We start from the raw sequence: 18,485 nt of genomic DNA, 5'->3' as shown, positions 1-18,485 counted from the left end.
CGTCAAAGAAATTTCGCTAATGACTTCAACTTCAGTCAATCTCGTCTGTAAATGGGGTTTTGACGGCAGTTCAGTTTTGCATAGTGCATACAAGCAAAAGTTTACGGAAGCAGGAAGTTCAGACGAAAGTTTGTTAGTCGTTGCACTGGTTCCCTTAAAACTGATCAACTCCGCAAATAACGCTATCATCTGGATGCATCCTCGGCCAAGTTCAACATCGTACTGTAGACCGTTTAAATTTGTGTTCTCGAAGGATGACTCACAAGCTATTCTTGGCATTCAGTCAGAAATGGAGAACATAATTAAAGCGTTACTGATTTTCATCATCAAGAACGATAGCGCTCAGATCGTTGTAAGTTTTGAATTCCATCTTATCCATCCATCCATGATAGATGGAAAGGTGGCAAATGTGCTTTCCGGAAATAAAGCTTCTTCAAAATACTTAATTTGTGGATCTTTTCCGAAAGAGACGAATACATCGAAGGCTGTTGAGACAGTACCAAATATCGAAGCTTACAAGCTAGGCCTGTCACCACTGCATTGCAAGATAAAATGTCTTGAATGCGTAATTCACATCGGTTACAGGTTAGCATTATAAAATGTTTAATAGTGTATAAATAATAACTATCATTCATTTCAACAGATTGCCATTCAAAACCTGGCAAGTGAAAACTGTTGAACATAGGCAAGAGTACGAAAGCAGGATGCGAGAAATTCAAGAGGCGTTCAAGTCAAGGATGGGTCTAGTTTTCGAGAAGCCGAAACCGGGGTATGGTTCAAGCAATGACGGCAACACTACACGAAAATTTTTCTCGAATCCACAATCCAGTTCTGAAATAACAGGGGTAAGTTTGAAGCTGATAACGAATTTCGCTACAATTCTCCGTATATCGTCGGGGCGAAAAATTGAAATGTCCAAATACCAGAAACTATTGTCGGATACAAGAGATCTCTACATAAGCCTGTACGGGTGGTATTTTATGACTGTCACTGTGCATGAGTTATTGGTACACAGTTCAGATATTATGGAAACATTTGATCTGCCTATTGGCCAGTTATCGGAAGAGGCTTTAGAAGCTACACAGGCTGATCAGGGAGAACAGGTTGAAGCATACAAGGAAAGCATCAAGAATGTACAGTAATAAGGACTCGATGAACTATATGCTGCTTTCTTCTGACCCTTCTAGAGCAGGGAAAAGAAAAACTATAGCGAATAATCATCACACGGATGTCAATGGCATTTCTTCTTGTTTTGCTGATACAGTTGAATTTGATTCTGTTTGTCTTTTTAATGAAACTGAATAATTTACAAAATAATCGAAATATGTAAGAAAAGAAATAAGACATAAGCTTTCTCATCACATTAATTAAAAGAGGTGTACTTATTCATAAACTAACAAATATTACAAAATAGAGAAAAAAAAATTAACCTTTAAGGAAAATTCCAAAATAATAAATAAATAATAAATAGTGTAGAGTTTCTCCTGCTATACAATACATGTATGGAATGTAAAAATTGAATGTGACCCTAGAATAGAAAACATTTAAAAATTGAAAAATCACCACAGTGGCGTTTGCGTAACTTTGCCATCGAATGAAAAATAAAAGATTATATTATTTGTGTATTATCCAAACAGGAGAAATATTCCAGAAATTATTAATTTGGCGCTTAAGATACTTTTGCGATCATGTACAAAACGTTAGTCTTTTATGCAAACAAAATCGTATAACGCATTAATTTTTTATGCAAAGAGTAAGAATATATAAATCAAACATTGCCCTAGACTAAAATGTATTTAATTGTTAAAATGAAGCATTAGCAACTTAGACGAAAAAATGTATAAAAAAATGAAAAATCACCACGGTGGCGTTTATGTCACTGTGTCGTCGGATGAGATATAAAAGATTGTGTGTTATTAGCCTTTTATCTAAACAGGAGAAGCATTCCAGAGAACAATTTAATTTAATGTCACTATTAATATACTATACACTATTAATTTTACGCTTAAGACACTTTTGCGATTTCATATAACACATAAGTCTTTAATGCAAATAGTAGATTTCATCATAACTACCATTTTTTCCATTATACTTATCCGAAAAAATTACTATAAGGATTGTTTTGATTTTTGTTCCGCATCCCCATATATTCAACGCACTGTGCGGCGTAGGGATCGACTCACTAATCAAATCGGTACCAAAGAATTGATCCTTGCTGAATCAATCTTTGAAAACTCGAATGATTTTTTTTCAATTTACCTGTTGTGGAATAAACAATTCACATTTCTATTCAATCATCAAAGGCATTTTATTTTGATTCTCAGAATGAATTTTCAGAATGAATTGTATTTCCAGGACATTCATCTTGTCCCGTCATGTAATGCTTTAACTAAATAAATTAGTTGAAAATTATTATTGGAAATTCAACAACTGCTATTCATCCAGAACTTCACTGGCAATAATCTTTAAAAAATCAATCGTGCCATAAGTTTGGCATTTAGTCGAAATCTTGGTACACGTCTCAGTTCTAGAAAAGAACGCTTTAGCTGAACCTGATGTCAAAAACGAATTTCGTCACAATATTCACTGCAGCCTAGTGAATGTGATGATGTTGATATAATATGTGACCATTTGTTTGGCAATTACCAAAATTACGAAAATTACGCTTACGCTTCTCCTAAATTTACCACTAATTTGACAACCTTGAAAGGGATCCAATGTTTATGAAATTTGTCAGGTGTTTTTTGGTGAGATTAAAATCAATGTTCTCTGAAAAAAAATCACGATCAAAAAGATCGAAAAGACCGAAAAGAAGTGTTTTAAGTGCAAGGAATCGATCCAAAAAATCGAAAATCGGTGAGAAAAAGATCGATCTCCTAAATATCGATCCAAGATCGCCCAATCCTAAACCGAACACTGCGTCTCAGTATAATTGTAGCTTAATAACAGTTCGGCTGAAAAGTTCATAAGGTTGACGTCTAGATGGCACCTCTTGCAAAAATCTACTTGACTATCACAAAGCACCATCTTTCAATGGATATGTGTCAAAATTTTACTAAATTTGCTATCGGTTGATTGGTTCGTGAGTTACAGTATTGAGAGTGAAGCAACTTTTGCCATTGTGAAAAAAAAATGGAAAGAATCCGAATTTCGTGTATTGATGGTAAAATTGCATGAATTGGGCTTCGAATCGCTTCCGCGTCCAACGTATTCGCCAGATTTGGCCCTCAGCCACTATTTTTATAAGAATTTCAATAAATTGTAAAAAAATCATTCGAGTTTTTAAAGATCGATTCAGCACGGATCGATTCTTTGGTACCGATTTAATCAGTGAATCGATTCCTACGCCGTTTAGAAAATCGATCCGTTAAGACGATCTTTCTCTAAAGATCGCCCAATCCTAATTTGGATTCACCGTTTCATCTCTCCATGGAATTGTATGACTATTTTCTGTTCGCAAACCTGAAGAGAATGCTCGCTGGCAAAAAAATTAAGACTTTGGAAAAACCGTTATCGGTATCGAAAAGTTGCAAGATCGCTATAATCGCTGTACCGCCCTCGAAGGCAATTATGTTAAATAATAAAATTGAATTTTGCAAAAAAAAAAATAGTACCTTATAACATTTCAGCCGAACTGTTATTTAAGATTTTCTACATATATAATGAAGGTATTCAGTCAAGTGAATACATATATTAATTGAATCGTTTTGTTCCATAATCGTTCGCCATCTTTCACACAGCTTAAAATTTCTATCCTCCCAGAAGTGTTTGCTTTCTCTTTGAAAACTGTTCGAGGTAGTTTTCATGCTGTTCAAAGCGTTGAGGCGTGCTCTTGAAAGAATTTCAATAAGTTTTTTAGATCAGTATGAGCATTAACTAACAAATATAAAAATAAATCAACTATTGAATCTTAAACCAAAACTCTTCCTATTAATAATCGCCGAAGGGAACCGACCTTATGGTGGAATGCTGATTGCTCGAAAATAAAAAAAAGAACGATCTGAGGAAAACTGATTAGGACAACTATTAGTTGTTTGTGAAACTTGAGGTCAAATGAAAAAAAAAGTTCAAATGCAAAAAAGGGAATGTTGGAGGAACATTGTGCGCACTTTCGATAGGAGCACTTCTTTGAAAACACCGTGTACTTTAGAATGCGAAACACAGTTGTTCTTGATGTTATAAAAGAAGCACGAAGTCATGAGTGGATATATGGCTTCGCTGATTAGATTTTCCTGGCCGAATGTATTTTCCGAGTTTTAATAATCGGCCGAATTCTACTTTGTCACTTGAACTTATCTTTTGGAAATGGAGATTATTCTATCGGACTTCTCAAATTCCACCCCAGAATTAGACAACATAAAGTTTGAAGTTCTAAAAACTTTCCGGCTCTGAAAAATTCCGTGTTAAGAAAACGCAATCGGGTCCGCCCAAAGTACTAACAAAAAAAATAATACAAAGATATTCAAGTGGTTTATTTTGAAAGCACGGTATTTAAAATGTATTTTCCTAGAAACTTCATCGACTTTCCAAAAACTGTTTCAAGCGCCGCCATATTAGAGTTATTGCCATGGCGTACGCGATTCCATTCCAGATTCTGAATCAGTAAAGATACCGCTATCCATAAACCTCAGACAAGTCAAAAACATCACTTTTGATAAAAAGGTGGCCGTTTGAAAAACAAAATGCGGTTTAAAACGTTTTTTCTTACGTTTTTCGATTTTTTAAAAATAGTAAAATTTTAAAAAAATATCATTTTTCAGAGGTTCATGCGTTAGAGAGACGCTTGCAGATTGTATCCATATAAATTCGACATGAATCGGTTCAGTAGAACTTGAGATATCGTGTACGCCAGTTTGAAAAAACCAGTTTCGAGAGAAATGCGTTTGAAGTTCATTGTTATGGCCGTAGCAGGTTAGATACCGCATCACTAAAATGGCTACAACTTGGCAAATAATAGGATTTTCGATAAGTCCTTTCTAGGGTATATTGTTGAATGCCTAAACTACAGAAATATTAAGGATTTTTTTTTGTTTTTTTTTTTTCAAAAATATCTAGACTAGAATACTCCCTTAAGGTGAAGGTGGAAGCTAGCCACAAATGGCTGCCACAATGGCGCTCATTTTTTTCATCTCTCTCCCTCACCACTCGCCCGAAAGTCAATAATTTTGCGAAACAGTGTGAAGAAAATGATCGTTTTCGCACACTTCCCATCAAGTAATATCAACCAAACTCTAATCGATTACTCACAAGATATTAAATTTTCATCTGCTGTCGCACTGTATAGTGAAAAACGTCGGAAAACTCGAGCTAGTGCTCTAAAAGTTAAATTTTAATTTTTCAATTTTCGGCAAAGGTTTTGTTTGTATTAGTGAAAGCATCGTTATTTTTTCGACACTGATGCCAGACAACATCATCGAAACAGCTATAAAAACCACTCAATAAAATGTTATTCCTGAGTCTTAGCGTTTCATGTCATGAAAATCTATAAAATAAAATTGTGTTGATATCAATACAATTATTATTTTTAAGTTCAATGAGTCTATAATGTAAGTTTTAGCAACTTTAACATTGGTCAATAAAATTGTATTGCAAAGCTCGAAACACTGTCACGGCTGCCTATGCTTCCAAAAACAGTAAACGGAAGAGTATTACATTCTATCAAAATACCTCGGCCAACGAAGAGAAGGGTTAAGGCTCTCCTACGCGAATATTTGAAAATAATACGATCAACGAAGGAAAATATTAAGGAATTATCAACATCGAGTTACTATGCGGAAGAACTTGTTAATACCAAAAGAGCCTCAATTCACATGTGTTATAAATTTGCTCTTGTTACGTTCGCGTATAATCAGAATTTTACTTCATATGCAAGGTGCAAGGGCACACAGTCTGATAAGTGAATTGATCTATTTACGTATGCTTTACTCTTCTCTCACAAACACTATTACCCCATTTTTACGCGTATACTACTACAATGGCTAACTTCCATCTTCACCTTAAGACTTTTTAGTACAGAGACATCTTTGATTGAATAAAAAATATACCTTTGATTGTCGATATTTGAAGAAACAGTCGTCACATGGTAAACCGATCAACAGACGGCCTCAATGGTTATGTAGCTGGCGGTATAGCCTCACACCCCACCAGATCTTGATTCAATCGCAACTGATGCCGTTGGGATTTTCTGAGCCGAAAAACCTATAGTGTTGTTTTTTCGTAATTTAAGACGAGTTATTGCTAGAATGAGTAGGATCACCAGGTGAAATCGCACCCGTTCGGCCTCGGCAATTGACACTCAACGTGATTTTCCAAAACTGATAAATGTGGTAATGCAATATATAATCCATTTTTTTTTATTTTGGGACTTGGTTCCCTCTGGCTTAACACCGGCCATATAATATCAGCTGGATCCGAATTAAGGATAGCAAACATAAACAAATTCGAGCATTTGTTACTTGGTTCATCAGACGACACATGGTAAAAGGAAATAATATTAGGCGCATTCAAAATCAGCAAAATAACGAAAGTTTGGCGCATTGTATTGGAAAACCAAACCGAACAGAAACGAAAACTCAGCCATGACCGCCCCGGTAACAGGTGTCTCAGACAACAACAATACAATATTACGCTAGTTTCAGCAACATAAATCGGGCAAATCAAAGTTTAAAGCAAAACAAAATAAAATTTGGGGCTAGCATATTTTTTACTCTCGGCACTCGAATGGTGTTCCAACATCGTTGTGCAAATATTGGATAGTGCTCGGAAAAATAGACAAACCATTCTCTACGGGGTGTATAATTCCATATTTATGACAAAGATCTCATATGAAATTACATTTGTATACTTTCTGTGTTACGGACGGGAAAAACAGCTGCAAAGTTCGATAGCGGCAAGTAAACCCGTACCAGCCGCATAATCAATGCGAGGTGTGACTATTACATTAATAAAAAAAATCGTCTCAAATTGGGATTCCACTGAGACATCTATTAGGCAACATGTAGCTCGCATCTACACGCAGTCATTCGCATAGAGCCAATACAAAGCGACAATTCAGCTCTTCTCTATAATTTACGCATCAAAATCTACAATCCGACAGACAACGGATGTTTTTTTTTTCCAAAATATATATTTTTATCAAGGCTCATATGGCGTTAGCCTGACGGGACCGAGAGTCGAAATGCTTGTACGGATGTTGTCTCACTGAAATCCAACTTTGAGAAAACAGATAAAAGTCGAAAGGTTCAATATCCAGGAAATAATACCTAAGTTCTAATGCTTGGATGCTGGTAATTGGTAAGGTACACCGGGGTAAGTTAAAACGGAAATCATAACTTTTACTAGGAATGATAGATTGACGTAATAAAAATAATTATAGTGAACATTATCTCTCAACCCACCTTAAGACAGCCATTACCAGAATATTGGAATACTTCAACGCAATCCGCGCCTTTGTTTACTTTTCCTCGTTCCGTGAAATCAAGACAAAAATTTTTGCGCGCTGACTCAATCAGTCCGAAAACACTGTTTTTTTCAAAAATATCGCAAAAATAGTACATCAGGTAATCAAATAGGGATAATCAAGTGTAATGATTTTGGAAACTAAACTGAAAAACCTTTTTCCGTATAGCTCTGAGCATTTAAACTCACCCCATGTTTTTTTCAACCCTGGGGTAAGTTGAAACTAGTGGAATCGACTATTTTTTAAACATTGCTGCAAATGTCGGACGTTATTTATCGGTGATTGCTGTATGGATTAATGAAGATAAATTAAAAAAATAAGAATCATTCATATTTCGTTCCTCAGTATGTTCTTATGTTATTATGTTATTTTGTTTTTATGAATACACAGACATGATACAAGTCAAATTTGTTAGTTTTGCAATTGGGGTCGTTCAAATAATATGTGACGTATTTTTTTACTATTTTAGACTCCCTCTACTCTGTATAACATGTAAAAAATGGTCATTTGCATAAAAATGTTTAGATTTAGTTGGATTTATTTCTAAACCAGTTTCCACAAGCCATTCCCTCCTCCCTTTTTGAGTGCGTTACGTAATATTGGAATATTTGAATGATCCCATAGACCTCATTAGTGGCCGTTTCGAGTGACTCCTATCCCTATTCTTTATCGAAAGTCATCTGTTATACCTCGAATATGTCGCAAACAGATTTCAATTTAGTGATTTAGTGGTTTTTAAGATAACTTGCAAGTTGAACTTCGAAAAAATCGTTTCAACTTGCCCCGGTGTACCTTAATTAAAATTGTTGTTTAAATTGTTCCATACGCATTTTTTGTGAATCCCATCAGTTTCACAAATCACAAGAGCGCCTAGCTGACCGCCATAGTGAACCAGATTAAAGTTTCGTTTTTCGATATTGTACTCCATTTCTGACGTGGTAAAATAATGCATTGCATTTGGTGGGTAAGCGAGGAATACACCGCTCAAATGGGAACCTCATCCTCACCCAGCCATAGCTGGGTCTGATTACCGCTTTTCCAGATCGATACAGCACATGCTACCGAAATGTTGAAGAAGAATTGAATTGTCGGACCAATGGATTACTTCAAAACCTCTCCAGGTCTTCAAAGTCTTCTCCAGCTATAGCTATGGCTATGGCTGCAAAGTAACAAGACGTTCAAATAATTATTTGGAATTCTCTGTTTATTTTCTTAATAAATTAATTTCATTTTAGCTCTATAAAGCAAATAAACAATGACGTAGATCAGTTGAACGCAAGGTATTGGAAGTCATTTAGTAAACTCCGAGACCAGAGGTGATTCCGGTGGAGTATCCAGTGGAAATTCCGGAGGAAATGCCGCTGATTCCAGCATCAACGAGTCCTACGCCACCGGAAAGACCACCAAGGGAACCAATACCAGCATCGAGGGATCCAACGCTAATTCCAGAGGAGATGCCACCGAGGGAGGAAATTCCACCGAGGGAACCAATTCCAGCATCGAGGGATCCAACGCTGATTCCGGAAGAGATGCCACCGAGGGAGGAAATGCCACCGAGGGAGCCAATGCCAGCATCGAGAGATCCAACGCTGATTCCAGAGGAGATGGCACCGAGGGAACCAATACCGGCGTCGATGGAACCAATTCCAGAGGAGATATGGCTCAATCCAGCATCAGCAATTCCAACATGGCTGATTCCAGCATCAGCGATTCCAACATGGCTGATTCCAGCATCAGCGATTCCAACGTGGCTAATTCCGGCATCAGCGATTCCGACGTGGCTAATTCCGGCATCGGCAATACCAATACTGCCAATGCTGCTAATTCCACTATCGATGTATCCACCTCCCAGGCCAATTCCGGCAGAGATTCCGCCAAGCGATCCGATTCCTCCGCCAATGGTGGCAAGGGAACCGATGCCAGCGCTGTAGCCAAGTCCACTACGTTTTCCGCGGGCAGCTTCCTTTGGGGTCTTGTCCAGCTTTGCCGCGCTCACAGCGCCAACACAGAAGGCAACCAGGGCACAGATCACGATTTTGTTCATCTTGGATGCTGGGGATTCGTCTTTGCGGTAGTAGATTTGACAACAGAATGATCTGATTCAGAAAAGAACTCCGATAGCTTTTATATTATTCGGCGGTTCAAATTTGCATATCGACTGCTCACGCGCTAGAGCTTGGATTTGCATAAAAATGGGTCGGACGAATTCACCAAAACGCTGCCAGTTTTTCACCTGCATACTAGAGCATCTTTCACGTGGTAGGTACTATAAGCGGATCGGAAGCGACTCGAGTCCGATACTGATTTTCGCCAACCGAGCGATCTAAAAATACTCGATATATGGTCCTTCGCTGGTTTGATAAGTAGCTAGTTAACCTTGAAAAGAAGTTCGCGAAAAGTTGGAAAATGCTAACACTCGAATAGGACGTGTTTGAATAATGCGAAAGATCACATAAGCATCCAGCGCTGGTAACTAATTTTAGTACTATCACGTGACAAATTGTCACTTGAAGCAACCAGCAAATGTTGATTCGATAACGCTCGCTCGATTTATTTATAATTACACAAGTAATATCCAATGAACGAGAACATTTTCCTTGTAACGACAATGTGACGATTTTGGATAGTAATAACTTAGTGTATATTGTAGTACAGTACACAAGAATCTTGTTGTTAGTTTATATTCCTTGAACCAATAACGTTTTGTTTATTGAAGTTCATTCCCTCATAACTGAAAGTTCAATTTCTCGTTGTTAGTTATGCCGTTAGTTACGCGTTAGTCACGCGACATTTACGAACCACTCGTTCACTTTTTTGAATGATTTTCGATATCGAATACATTTTTGAAAAAGAACTTTTTTATCCCTTTTGTTTATTTATTTAGGCTACATAGCATTTTAGCTGTAACAGAGCCGGTTTTTAATCGTGTACATGTTACATGTTGCTATGTTGCAAATTACACAGTAGTTATTAGCCATTTAGACGTAAGAATAGTCTATCTGTTCATCCATTGTTCAGCAGACCGGACAGCGGGGACAGTTTATATTGATCATTGTTGGGTTATTAATAGCACAGCAGCCCGATGTTTCTGCAGAGCAGTGTAGTTGTATGGATGAATCAATCTTCATTCGACCGTGGATTGATCTCCATCACTGATGATTGTTGCTTGGTCGTAGTTATTCTATAACAATACAAGGATGGTCAATTGGGGGCCCTGAGTTTTGAACTCACGATCGATCGCTTAATAAGCGAACGTGTAACCAATGCACAATGGAGACCAGGAGATGCATTTAAGTGGAAATTAGCATTTAGAGCTCGACAGTTATTCTCTAGACGAAAACTATCTTCGACAAAGTTGTTACATTAGATAGAACGCTCATTTTCGTGTTTTCAAAAATAGGGTGACCAAAATTGTGGATGAAATAAAAAATCTAACTTTCTTATCTGTATAAATAGAAGTAAACATAGCTCGATAATGTTGTAGCCCAAGTTATGTGAAACATCTTTGTAGAACAAAGTTTTTGACGTAGAACTACGTCTTTCATTAAGGGTGCCAAATCAGAAAACAGTTCACGTTTTTATGAAATAAAGATAACGTTAACAACTATTTTTGCCGCGAACGGATTTTGGCGATTTACATACCAAACGAATCGGAAATTCCCTAAGATTTGTTTGATATGCTATAAATTACAATCCCATAGTCTGTATATGGTTTAAATTGATGAAAATTGGAAGCATTCCCGTTTCCTCATACATTTGTTCTATCTGTGTGCTTTCCAGAACAGAGCTGTCAATAACGAGCAGCGCCGGGGAAATCGTAAGATGTAAAGTCTCCGTGAACAAAGGAAAAGAAGAAGAACGAAGGGGAATATTTGCCTAGAGTATAGATCTAGGTAGGCGGTAGATCTCGCCGAGGCAAACTTTAATTCTTCGTGAGGAAATCGACTGAACAACATCGCTGGGCGAGCTGGACGACGAGGGATCGAATGCCTTTCTCAAGGCAATGGGGGTGGAGGAGTAATATTATGGAAAAAGTAAAGTTTTCCAAGGACCTTTTTGAAGGTTAGAGACGAATGAACTGTAGTAGTTTAAAGTCTGAAGCAAGGAAGGAAGGCAAATTTTCAGTATCGTTCTGTATTCAAAGCAATGAATATCGCTTGTTTTTCTTTGTTTTGCGTCTTCACATGTCTTCGTTTTGGATTGAGCTGTGGACGCGACCAAATTACTCACTCGCTGATGTCTCTGAAATTGCAATCATTGCATCAAACTGACGCCTTTGCATTAAGGTTCTGAGCTCAACAATTGTGTGGGGAATCATCAAATTAAGCTATCGTCAGCTCACCAAGAAAATAAATGTTCTGGAATTTTGTCAGTGATTTGATTTCGCATGACGGTAGGAAAACTCTCTCCACAAAGGATGAAAGCTAAGCTAATTTATATTGGCAATATTAACATAAAGGGCTTCTGTTGAGAAAAGCGCAAAACGGAGATAAGTGTGTGTGTATATTTAGTTGCTCAATTCAATAAGTTATTTTAAGTTATTAACATATTTGGGCCAGTCGCAAAACTGCTTTCAACTAGGCTTGCATTTGCACTAATCTTGATCATAATGAAGCAGTGCTACTCTTTTCGAGGTTGTTGAGATTAACAGATAGAGTTTATTTCATTTATTCAATCACCAAGAAAGTAAATGTCGTTCTGATATTTTGAATGTGATTTGGTTTCGCTTGCCAGTAGCAAAACTTTCTCTACTAAGGATGACAGCTGCGCTTATCTCAAGCATGTATTGTTCTGCGAGCACAATAATGAATCATCAAACAATTATCGTCAAATGATTCAACAAAAAAAACATTTAAGGGCGACCAAACTGGTAGAATGGATATTAAAAATTTTCGTAGCATTATAAAATAATATCTGCAGTTATAAACAAGCGACTTGAACTAAACTACAGCGTACTTCTACGTCAACAATGCGGTCGTGTCTTGAACACAACCTCCTATCTTTCTATCTCTTTATATTAGGTGACCATGAATAAAACTGTTTTTGCTCTTTCTTTTATATTTCAAATTCTACAAACAAACTGCCTTCGAAAGGCTTTTAGAACATACTAATAATACAAACATTTTTCGGTGCAGAACTTGTCAATATCTCAACTTCACTCAGAGTTATTGATATTTCTTCATAAAAAAACGCTCTCTTCAATTGCTTGACATTGTTTCTGGGGCAAACATTAAAGATGTTTGTTGACGGAATTTGAAAGAACAAATTTCACTACACATAATATTAGGCTGTCAAAAAAGTCCTGCGGTATTTTTTTTGAATTTTCATTTGTTCATAAAATTAGTTACAATCATCTGTTTTAAGTCAAATATGCGCCGTTTTGTTCGATGACTTGTTCCCAAAGAGATGCCAACTTCATAATACCCCTGTTATAGAAGCTCGCTTCCTTATTGGCAAAAAACTCGGATAGCCAATTTTCACAGGCCTCTTTTGTGGCTAACTTCTGACTACCTAGCTTGTTCGCCGTGGACAAAAACAGGTGGTAGTCACTTGGTGCAAGGTCCGGACTATACGGCGGATGCAAAAGAACCTCCCATCCGAGCTCCCGGAGCTTCTGGCGCTTCACCAAAGAAGTGTGTGGCCTGGCGTTGTTCTGATGGAAGACAATGCGGCCTCTGTTTATCAAAGATGGCCTCTTCTTCATGAGTGCTACCTTCAAGCGGTCCAGTTGTTGGCAGTACAGGTCCGAATTGAGCGTTTGGCCATAGGGAAGCAGCTCATAATAGATTATTCCTTGACAATCCCACCAAACACACAGCAGAACCTTCCTGGCCGTTAATGAGGGCTTGGCCACCGTCTGAGCCGCTTCAGCGGGCTTCGACCACGACCGTTTGCGCTTCACGTTGTCGTAAGTGACCCACTTTTCATCGCCAGTCACCATCCGCTTCAGAAACGGGTCGATTTTGTTGCGATTCAGCAGCGATTCACATGCGTCGATACGGTCAAAGATTTTTTTTGCGTCAACGTGTGTGGCACCCATGCATCGAGCTTCTTTGTGAATCCAAGCTTCTTCAAATGGTTAATAACGGTTTGATGACTTATCCCCAGCTCTTGGCCGATGCTACGGCTGCTACTATGCCGCTCTTTCTCGGCTAATTCAGTGATTTTGTCGCAATTTTCGACGACAGGCCTTCCGGAGCGTGGCGCATCTTCGACGACCTCTACACCAGAACGAAAACGTTGAAACCATCGTTGTGCGGTGGAAATGGAAACTGTATCGGGTCCAAAAACTGCACAAATTTTATTGGCAGCTTGAGATGCATTTTTGCCTTTGTCATAGTAGTACTGTAAAATATGTCGGATTTTCTCTTTATTTTGCTCCATAATTGCCACACTATAACTCACGAACGACTTAACCAAACAAAACACTGTCAAGGACTATATTATAGCGCGCAAAAATACCTTTCCAACAAGCTATAGTATGACTCAATACAATGAATACAACTAGAACTACGCGCTTACAACGACACCTCGCGAACATACCGCAGGACTTTTTTAACAGCCTAATATGTGATTTTCAAAGATGTGTTATTTTTTGTATTTGAGTAAATTAAAATTGAAATCATGAATTTTTGGGTGAAAACCCATCAATAACTTTGAGCTGATATTGAGGATTAAGATATTAACAAATCTGATAAGCTCTAAAAGCCGTACGGAGGCAATTTTGATGTAGCATTTTCAATATATAAGTTAGAGTAAAAAAAAACCGTTTCTTTCATGGTTACCCTAATGCAACTTAGTTAAAAAAACAACTTTGTGGGAGATATTTATTCTTTACACAAAAACTGTCTTCGACAAAGTTGTCCCGCTCGAACCTTGATCTGGAGTTCCCGCTCGTGTTGATCTGGAGTTCCCCGCAAGGGTAGCTAGGCCGAGCGCGTTAGTACCAGTGTACCAGTCCACCTAGCCGGCATTATATAGCTTCGGCCGCCGAAGTGATCGAGTTAGCTGGCAAAGCTGCTCGCGACGATAAGAAAACCTGCATTCGGAACAGAACACATTCGGTTCGGTGGACATCAAGACAACAACAGGCAGTTGCAGCGAGTGGCGAGTGGCAAACGCAACTAACGCAAACGAAATAACTGGGACTACAATATTGTTGAACTATGTTTATCTCTATCTATAAAGATAAGAAAGTTATATTTTTTACTTCATCGACAATTTTGGCACCCTATTTTTGATAATATAAAAATGAGCGCTCTATGATATGTAACAACTTTGTCTAGTGAATAACTGTCGAGCTCTTAATGGGAGTTCGGATTGAGAAACGTACCGGAGTGGACGTGCGCTTCTTCGCTCTGTGATGTGTTGTTTGTGCGGTTGCGGTTGGGCGGATTTATATCGTCCAAAGGTGTTACAGTTTTTGAAAAGGATGAAAAATGTGCTGTCTGTTCTACAGAAGTGAAAATAAGTGAAATTTTGCTTAATTCCATCGCTAATCGCAGAAATAAAAATGAGTAATGGTTCACCGGGTCGAACAAAGCCATTTTTCCAGTTCGCTGTTAGTGAGAGTTTCCTAGTCGTTATGCTCCTAATTGTCTATCTCAATGTGCTTTTGTTCGTTGCACTCTCGGCCTCGGTTTCGTTCTCAGTCGTCGCGCTCTCGGTTGCGCAGTGTGTTTTTAATCGTCGCTCTCTGCTCGCGATATTTGCTTACACCGCCGCAGTGAACATATCACAACAAAAGGAATTGCTGACATGGCTGGGCTGAGGATAGATCGATATGGGCTAAGTTTTTATTTTCAGTTTCACATCTCATACATATTGTATATATTATATACATATAGCATTCTTTGAATGCGGATCCCGGAGACCGTTAATGTTTTTGACGTAGGACTACGTCTAACCGGAAGATATAGGGGGTGAAATGGAAATCTAGGCACTGAACAAGTAGGAAAAAATGCAAGATTTGGAACGCTTATAACTCGAGCATTTCTCAATAGATCGCAAAGGTTTTTGCATCAATTGATAGGAAATATATCTACGCATCTATCATAACGAATAACATTTCATTTTTCTTGAGATAAATAATTGAATAATTGTGAAATATCAAGCATTGTCCAAATACACTATGTGCCCATTTTTGATTGGTCCATTTTGTGCTCCTCAAATCGTACCGACCAAAACGGGCAACCAGAGCAGCAGCGAAATAGAATGAAGCACGATTGGAAAGGAAAAAGAAAAAAATGAACGAAACATCGGTCGCAGTCTCACACATGCGTAATTCTCGAGCCAGCCAGTCAGCTTAAAAATCCCCGCTCCGCTGCCGTAACGATCATTCTCATCCGAACCGTACACCACATCGTTTCGCATCACCTCACATCAACAAACCAACACAAGCAGCCATGGTTGGATATGGCAAAGGAGGAAAAGTGAAGGGAAAGGCAAAATCCCGCTCGAACCTTGATCTGGAGTTCCCGCTCGTGTTGATCTGGAGTTCCCCGCAAGGGTAGCTAGGCCGAGCGCGTTAGTACCAGTGTACCAGTCCACCTAGCCGGCATTATATAGCTTCGGCCGCCGAAGTGATCGAGTTAGCTGGCAAAGCTGCTCGCGACGATAAGAAAACCTGCATTCGGAACAGAACACATTCGGTTCGGTGGACATCAAGACAACAACAGGCAGTTGCAGCGAGTGGCGAGTGGCAAACGCAATCGCAAAACGGCATCAGGTAGCAGAAGAAAAAAGTTTGTTCTTTATACAAACTGCTTTGGCGGCATCGAGGGCGTTCGAAATGGTTTTTTTCAAAACCACGAGTACTAAGTTTTCTAAATTGGAACCATTCCATAAAACAAGGCGCTTTTCAGGGCCATTAAACCTTCCAAAAAAGAGTTTAGGAAATAAAGTTCAATGCTTTCTAAAACATTATCCAACATAATAATAAAACACAAATTGATGTTTTCATAATTTGTTTGCCAGGATCTGATGAGTATGTGAATTTGGCAGTTGTTCTGAGCTTATTGATAGTTGGGGACTTTCCTGATTATTCAATTTTCACCAATTCTTAAATTGTTTCCAGATTTAAAGTACAGTAATCTACAATTAGTTCGACATTTAGCTAATTGGACGGACATGTAATGCGACTTATTTAGTTGGACATTTTTGTAAACATAGAGATCCAAATTATGACCCCACATTGAAAGTCGACACTGTACCACTGTCATCGCAAATGTTCAATTACAGGTTAAAATTACCTCCAATCCGGCACTGAGTGGTGGTAATGCGACGTGCCATTGAATGTAATTCACTGTAAAATATGTCACAAGCTGGATGGGAAGAAATTTTCCAACTGTGAAAGCTGTGGCGAGTGGCAAATGCAATCGCTAAACAGAAAGGTTTAGCCGAACAAGATGGGGATATCGAGTGATAACAAAACAATAAACTCTTTAGACTTTTTGTGATCCTGAAAAGGACCTTTTTTAGCCTGTATGTGAATCCAACGAGCGAACAAATCGTAATGAATGTATTTTTTTGCCATCGCTCCCTTTTAACGCTCATTCGTTCGTCTCGTTGGACCCGCCCCTTTGGCTGAGTCTGCCGATTTGTCTCTATCCTGTGAGTGTGTACCGCTAGAGTATAAAACACGCGGACCCCAAAAAAATATCTTATTTTCTTTCAAACCGTAAACCCGTGTGGTTGTACGGCATCGGCATCGTGTACTCAACAAAGGAGGAAAAGAGAAGGGAAAGGCAAAATCCCGCTCGAACCGTGGTGGTCTGCAATTTCCCGTAGGTGTATCCGTCAATTGCACCGGAAAAGGTAGCTAGGTCGAGCGCGTTAGTACCTGTGTACCAGTCCACCTAGCCGGCGTTATATAGTTTCGGCCGCCGGAGTGATCGAGTTAGCTGGCAAAGCTGCTCGCGACGATAAGAAAACCTGCATTCGGAACATAACACATTCGGTTCGGCGGACATCAAGACAACAGGCAGTTGCAGCGAGTGGCGAGTGGCAAACGCAATCGCAAAACGGCATCAGGTAGCAGAAGAAAAAAGTTTGTTCTTTATACAAACTTCTTTGGCGGCAAATCCAGAACAAGGCGGCATCGAGGGCGTTCGAAATGGTTTTTTTCAAAACCACGAGTACTAAGTTTTCTAAATTGGAACCATTCCATAAAACAAGGCGCTTTTCAGAGCCATTAAACCTTCCAAAAAAGAGTTTAGGAAATAAAGTTCAATGCTTTCTAAAACATTATCCAAAATAATAATAAAACACAAATTGATGTTTTCATAATTTGTTTGCCAGGATTTGATGAGTATGTGAATTTGGCAGTTGTTCTGAGCTTATTGATTTTCACCAATTCTTAAATTGCTTCTAGATTGAAAGTACAGTAATTTACACTTATCTAGACATTTAGCTAATTTGACGGACCTGTAATGCGACATATTTAGTTGGACATTTTTGTAAACAGAGTTCGGGGTCCAAATTATGACCCCACATTGAAAGTCGACACTGTACCACTGTCATCGCAAATGTTCAATTACAGGTTAAAATTACCTCCAATCCGATACTGAGTGGTGGTAATGCGACATGCCATTGAATGTAATTTACTGTAAAATATGTCACAAGCTGGATGGGAAGAAATTTTCCAACTGTGAAAGCTGTGGCGAGTGACAACAAATCGCTAAACAGGAAGGTTTAGCCGAACAAGATGGGAATATCGAGTGATAACAAAAACACAACACCAAAGGTTCTTTTCAGAACCATCAACATATTCATAAAGAGTAAACAGTAAACTAATCCATTTTTCAGGTAGATAGGTAGGTATTCACGTAGGAGAAGAAAATAAAACAATATATTTAAAATATATATTTAACAAAAGCTGTCCCCTTTGTATTGTCCTACGTCACTCCGGTTATGTCCCCGACATTACCCACCCGTCTTTTTTATTCAGATCATCAGTGAAATGGGGGTTCCCGCAGCGGTCAATGACTGGACGAAGTAGAAGTGGCGCGAATATGTTCCTGAGCGG

At 38.5% G+C, this 18,485-nt stretch overlaps 1 protein-coding gene across 1 annotated transcript; it reads right to left on the bottom strand.

Moving 5' to 3' along the window:
• Window positions 1-8,753: 8,753 nt before the first annotated feature.
• LOC129774233 (uncharacterized) lies at window positions 8,754-9,503 on the bottom strand. The gene has a single exon (XM_055777941.1). The coding sequence runs from the start codon at window positions 9,501-9,503 to the stop codon at window positions 8,754-8,756; it is 750 nt and encodes a 249-aa protein (XP_055633916.1).
• Between the last annotated feature and the right edge of the window lie 8,982 nt (window positions 9,504-18,485).

This window comes from Toxorhynchites rutilus, chromosome 3, assembly GCF_029784135.1.
Source record: "Toxorhynchites rutilus septentrionalis strain SRP chromosome 3, ASM2978413v1, whole genome shotgun sequence".
In the NCBI taxonomy this organism is placed as follows: Eukaryota; Metazoa; Arthropoda; class Insecta; order Diptera; family Culicidae; genus Toxorhynchites; species Toxorhynchites rutilus.
Note: the sequence above shows the minus strand (reverse complement) of the source record. Positions and strands in the feature narration are given on the sequence as shown.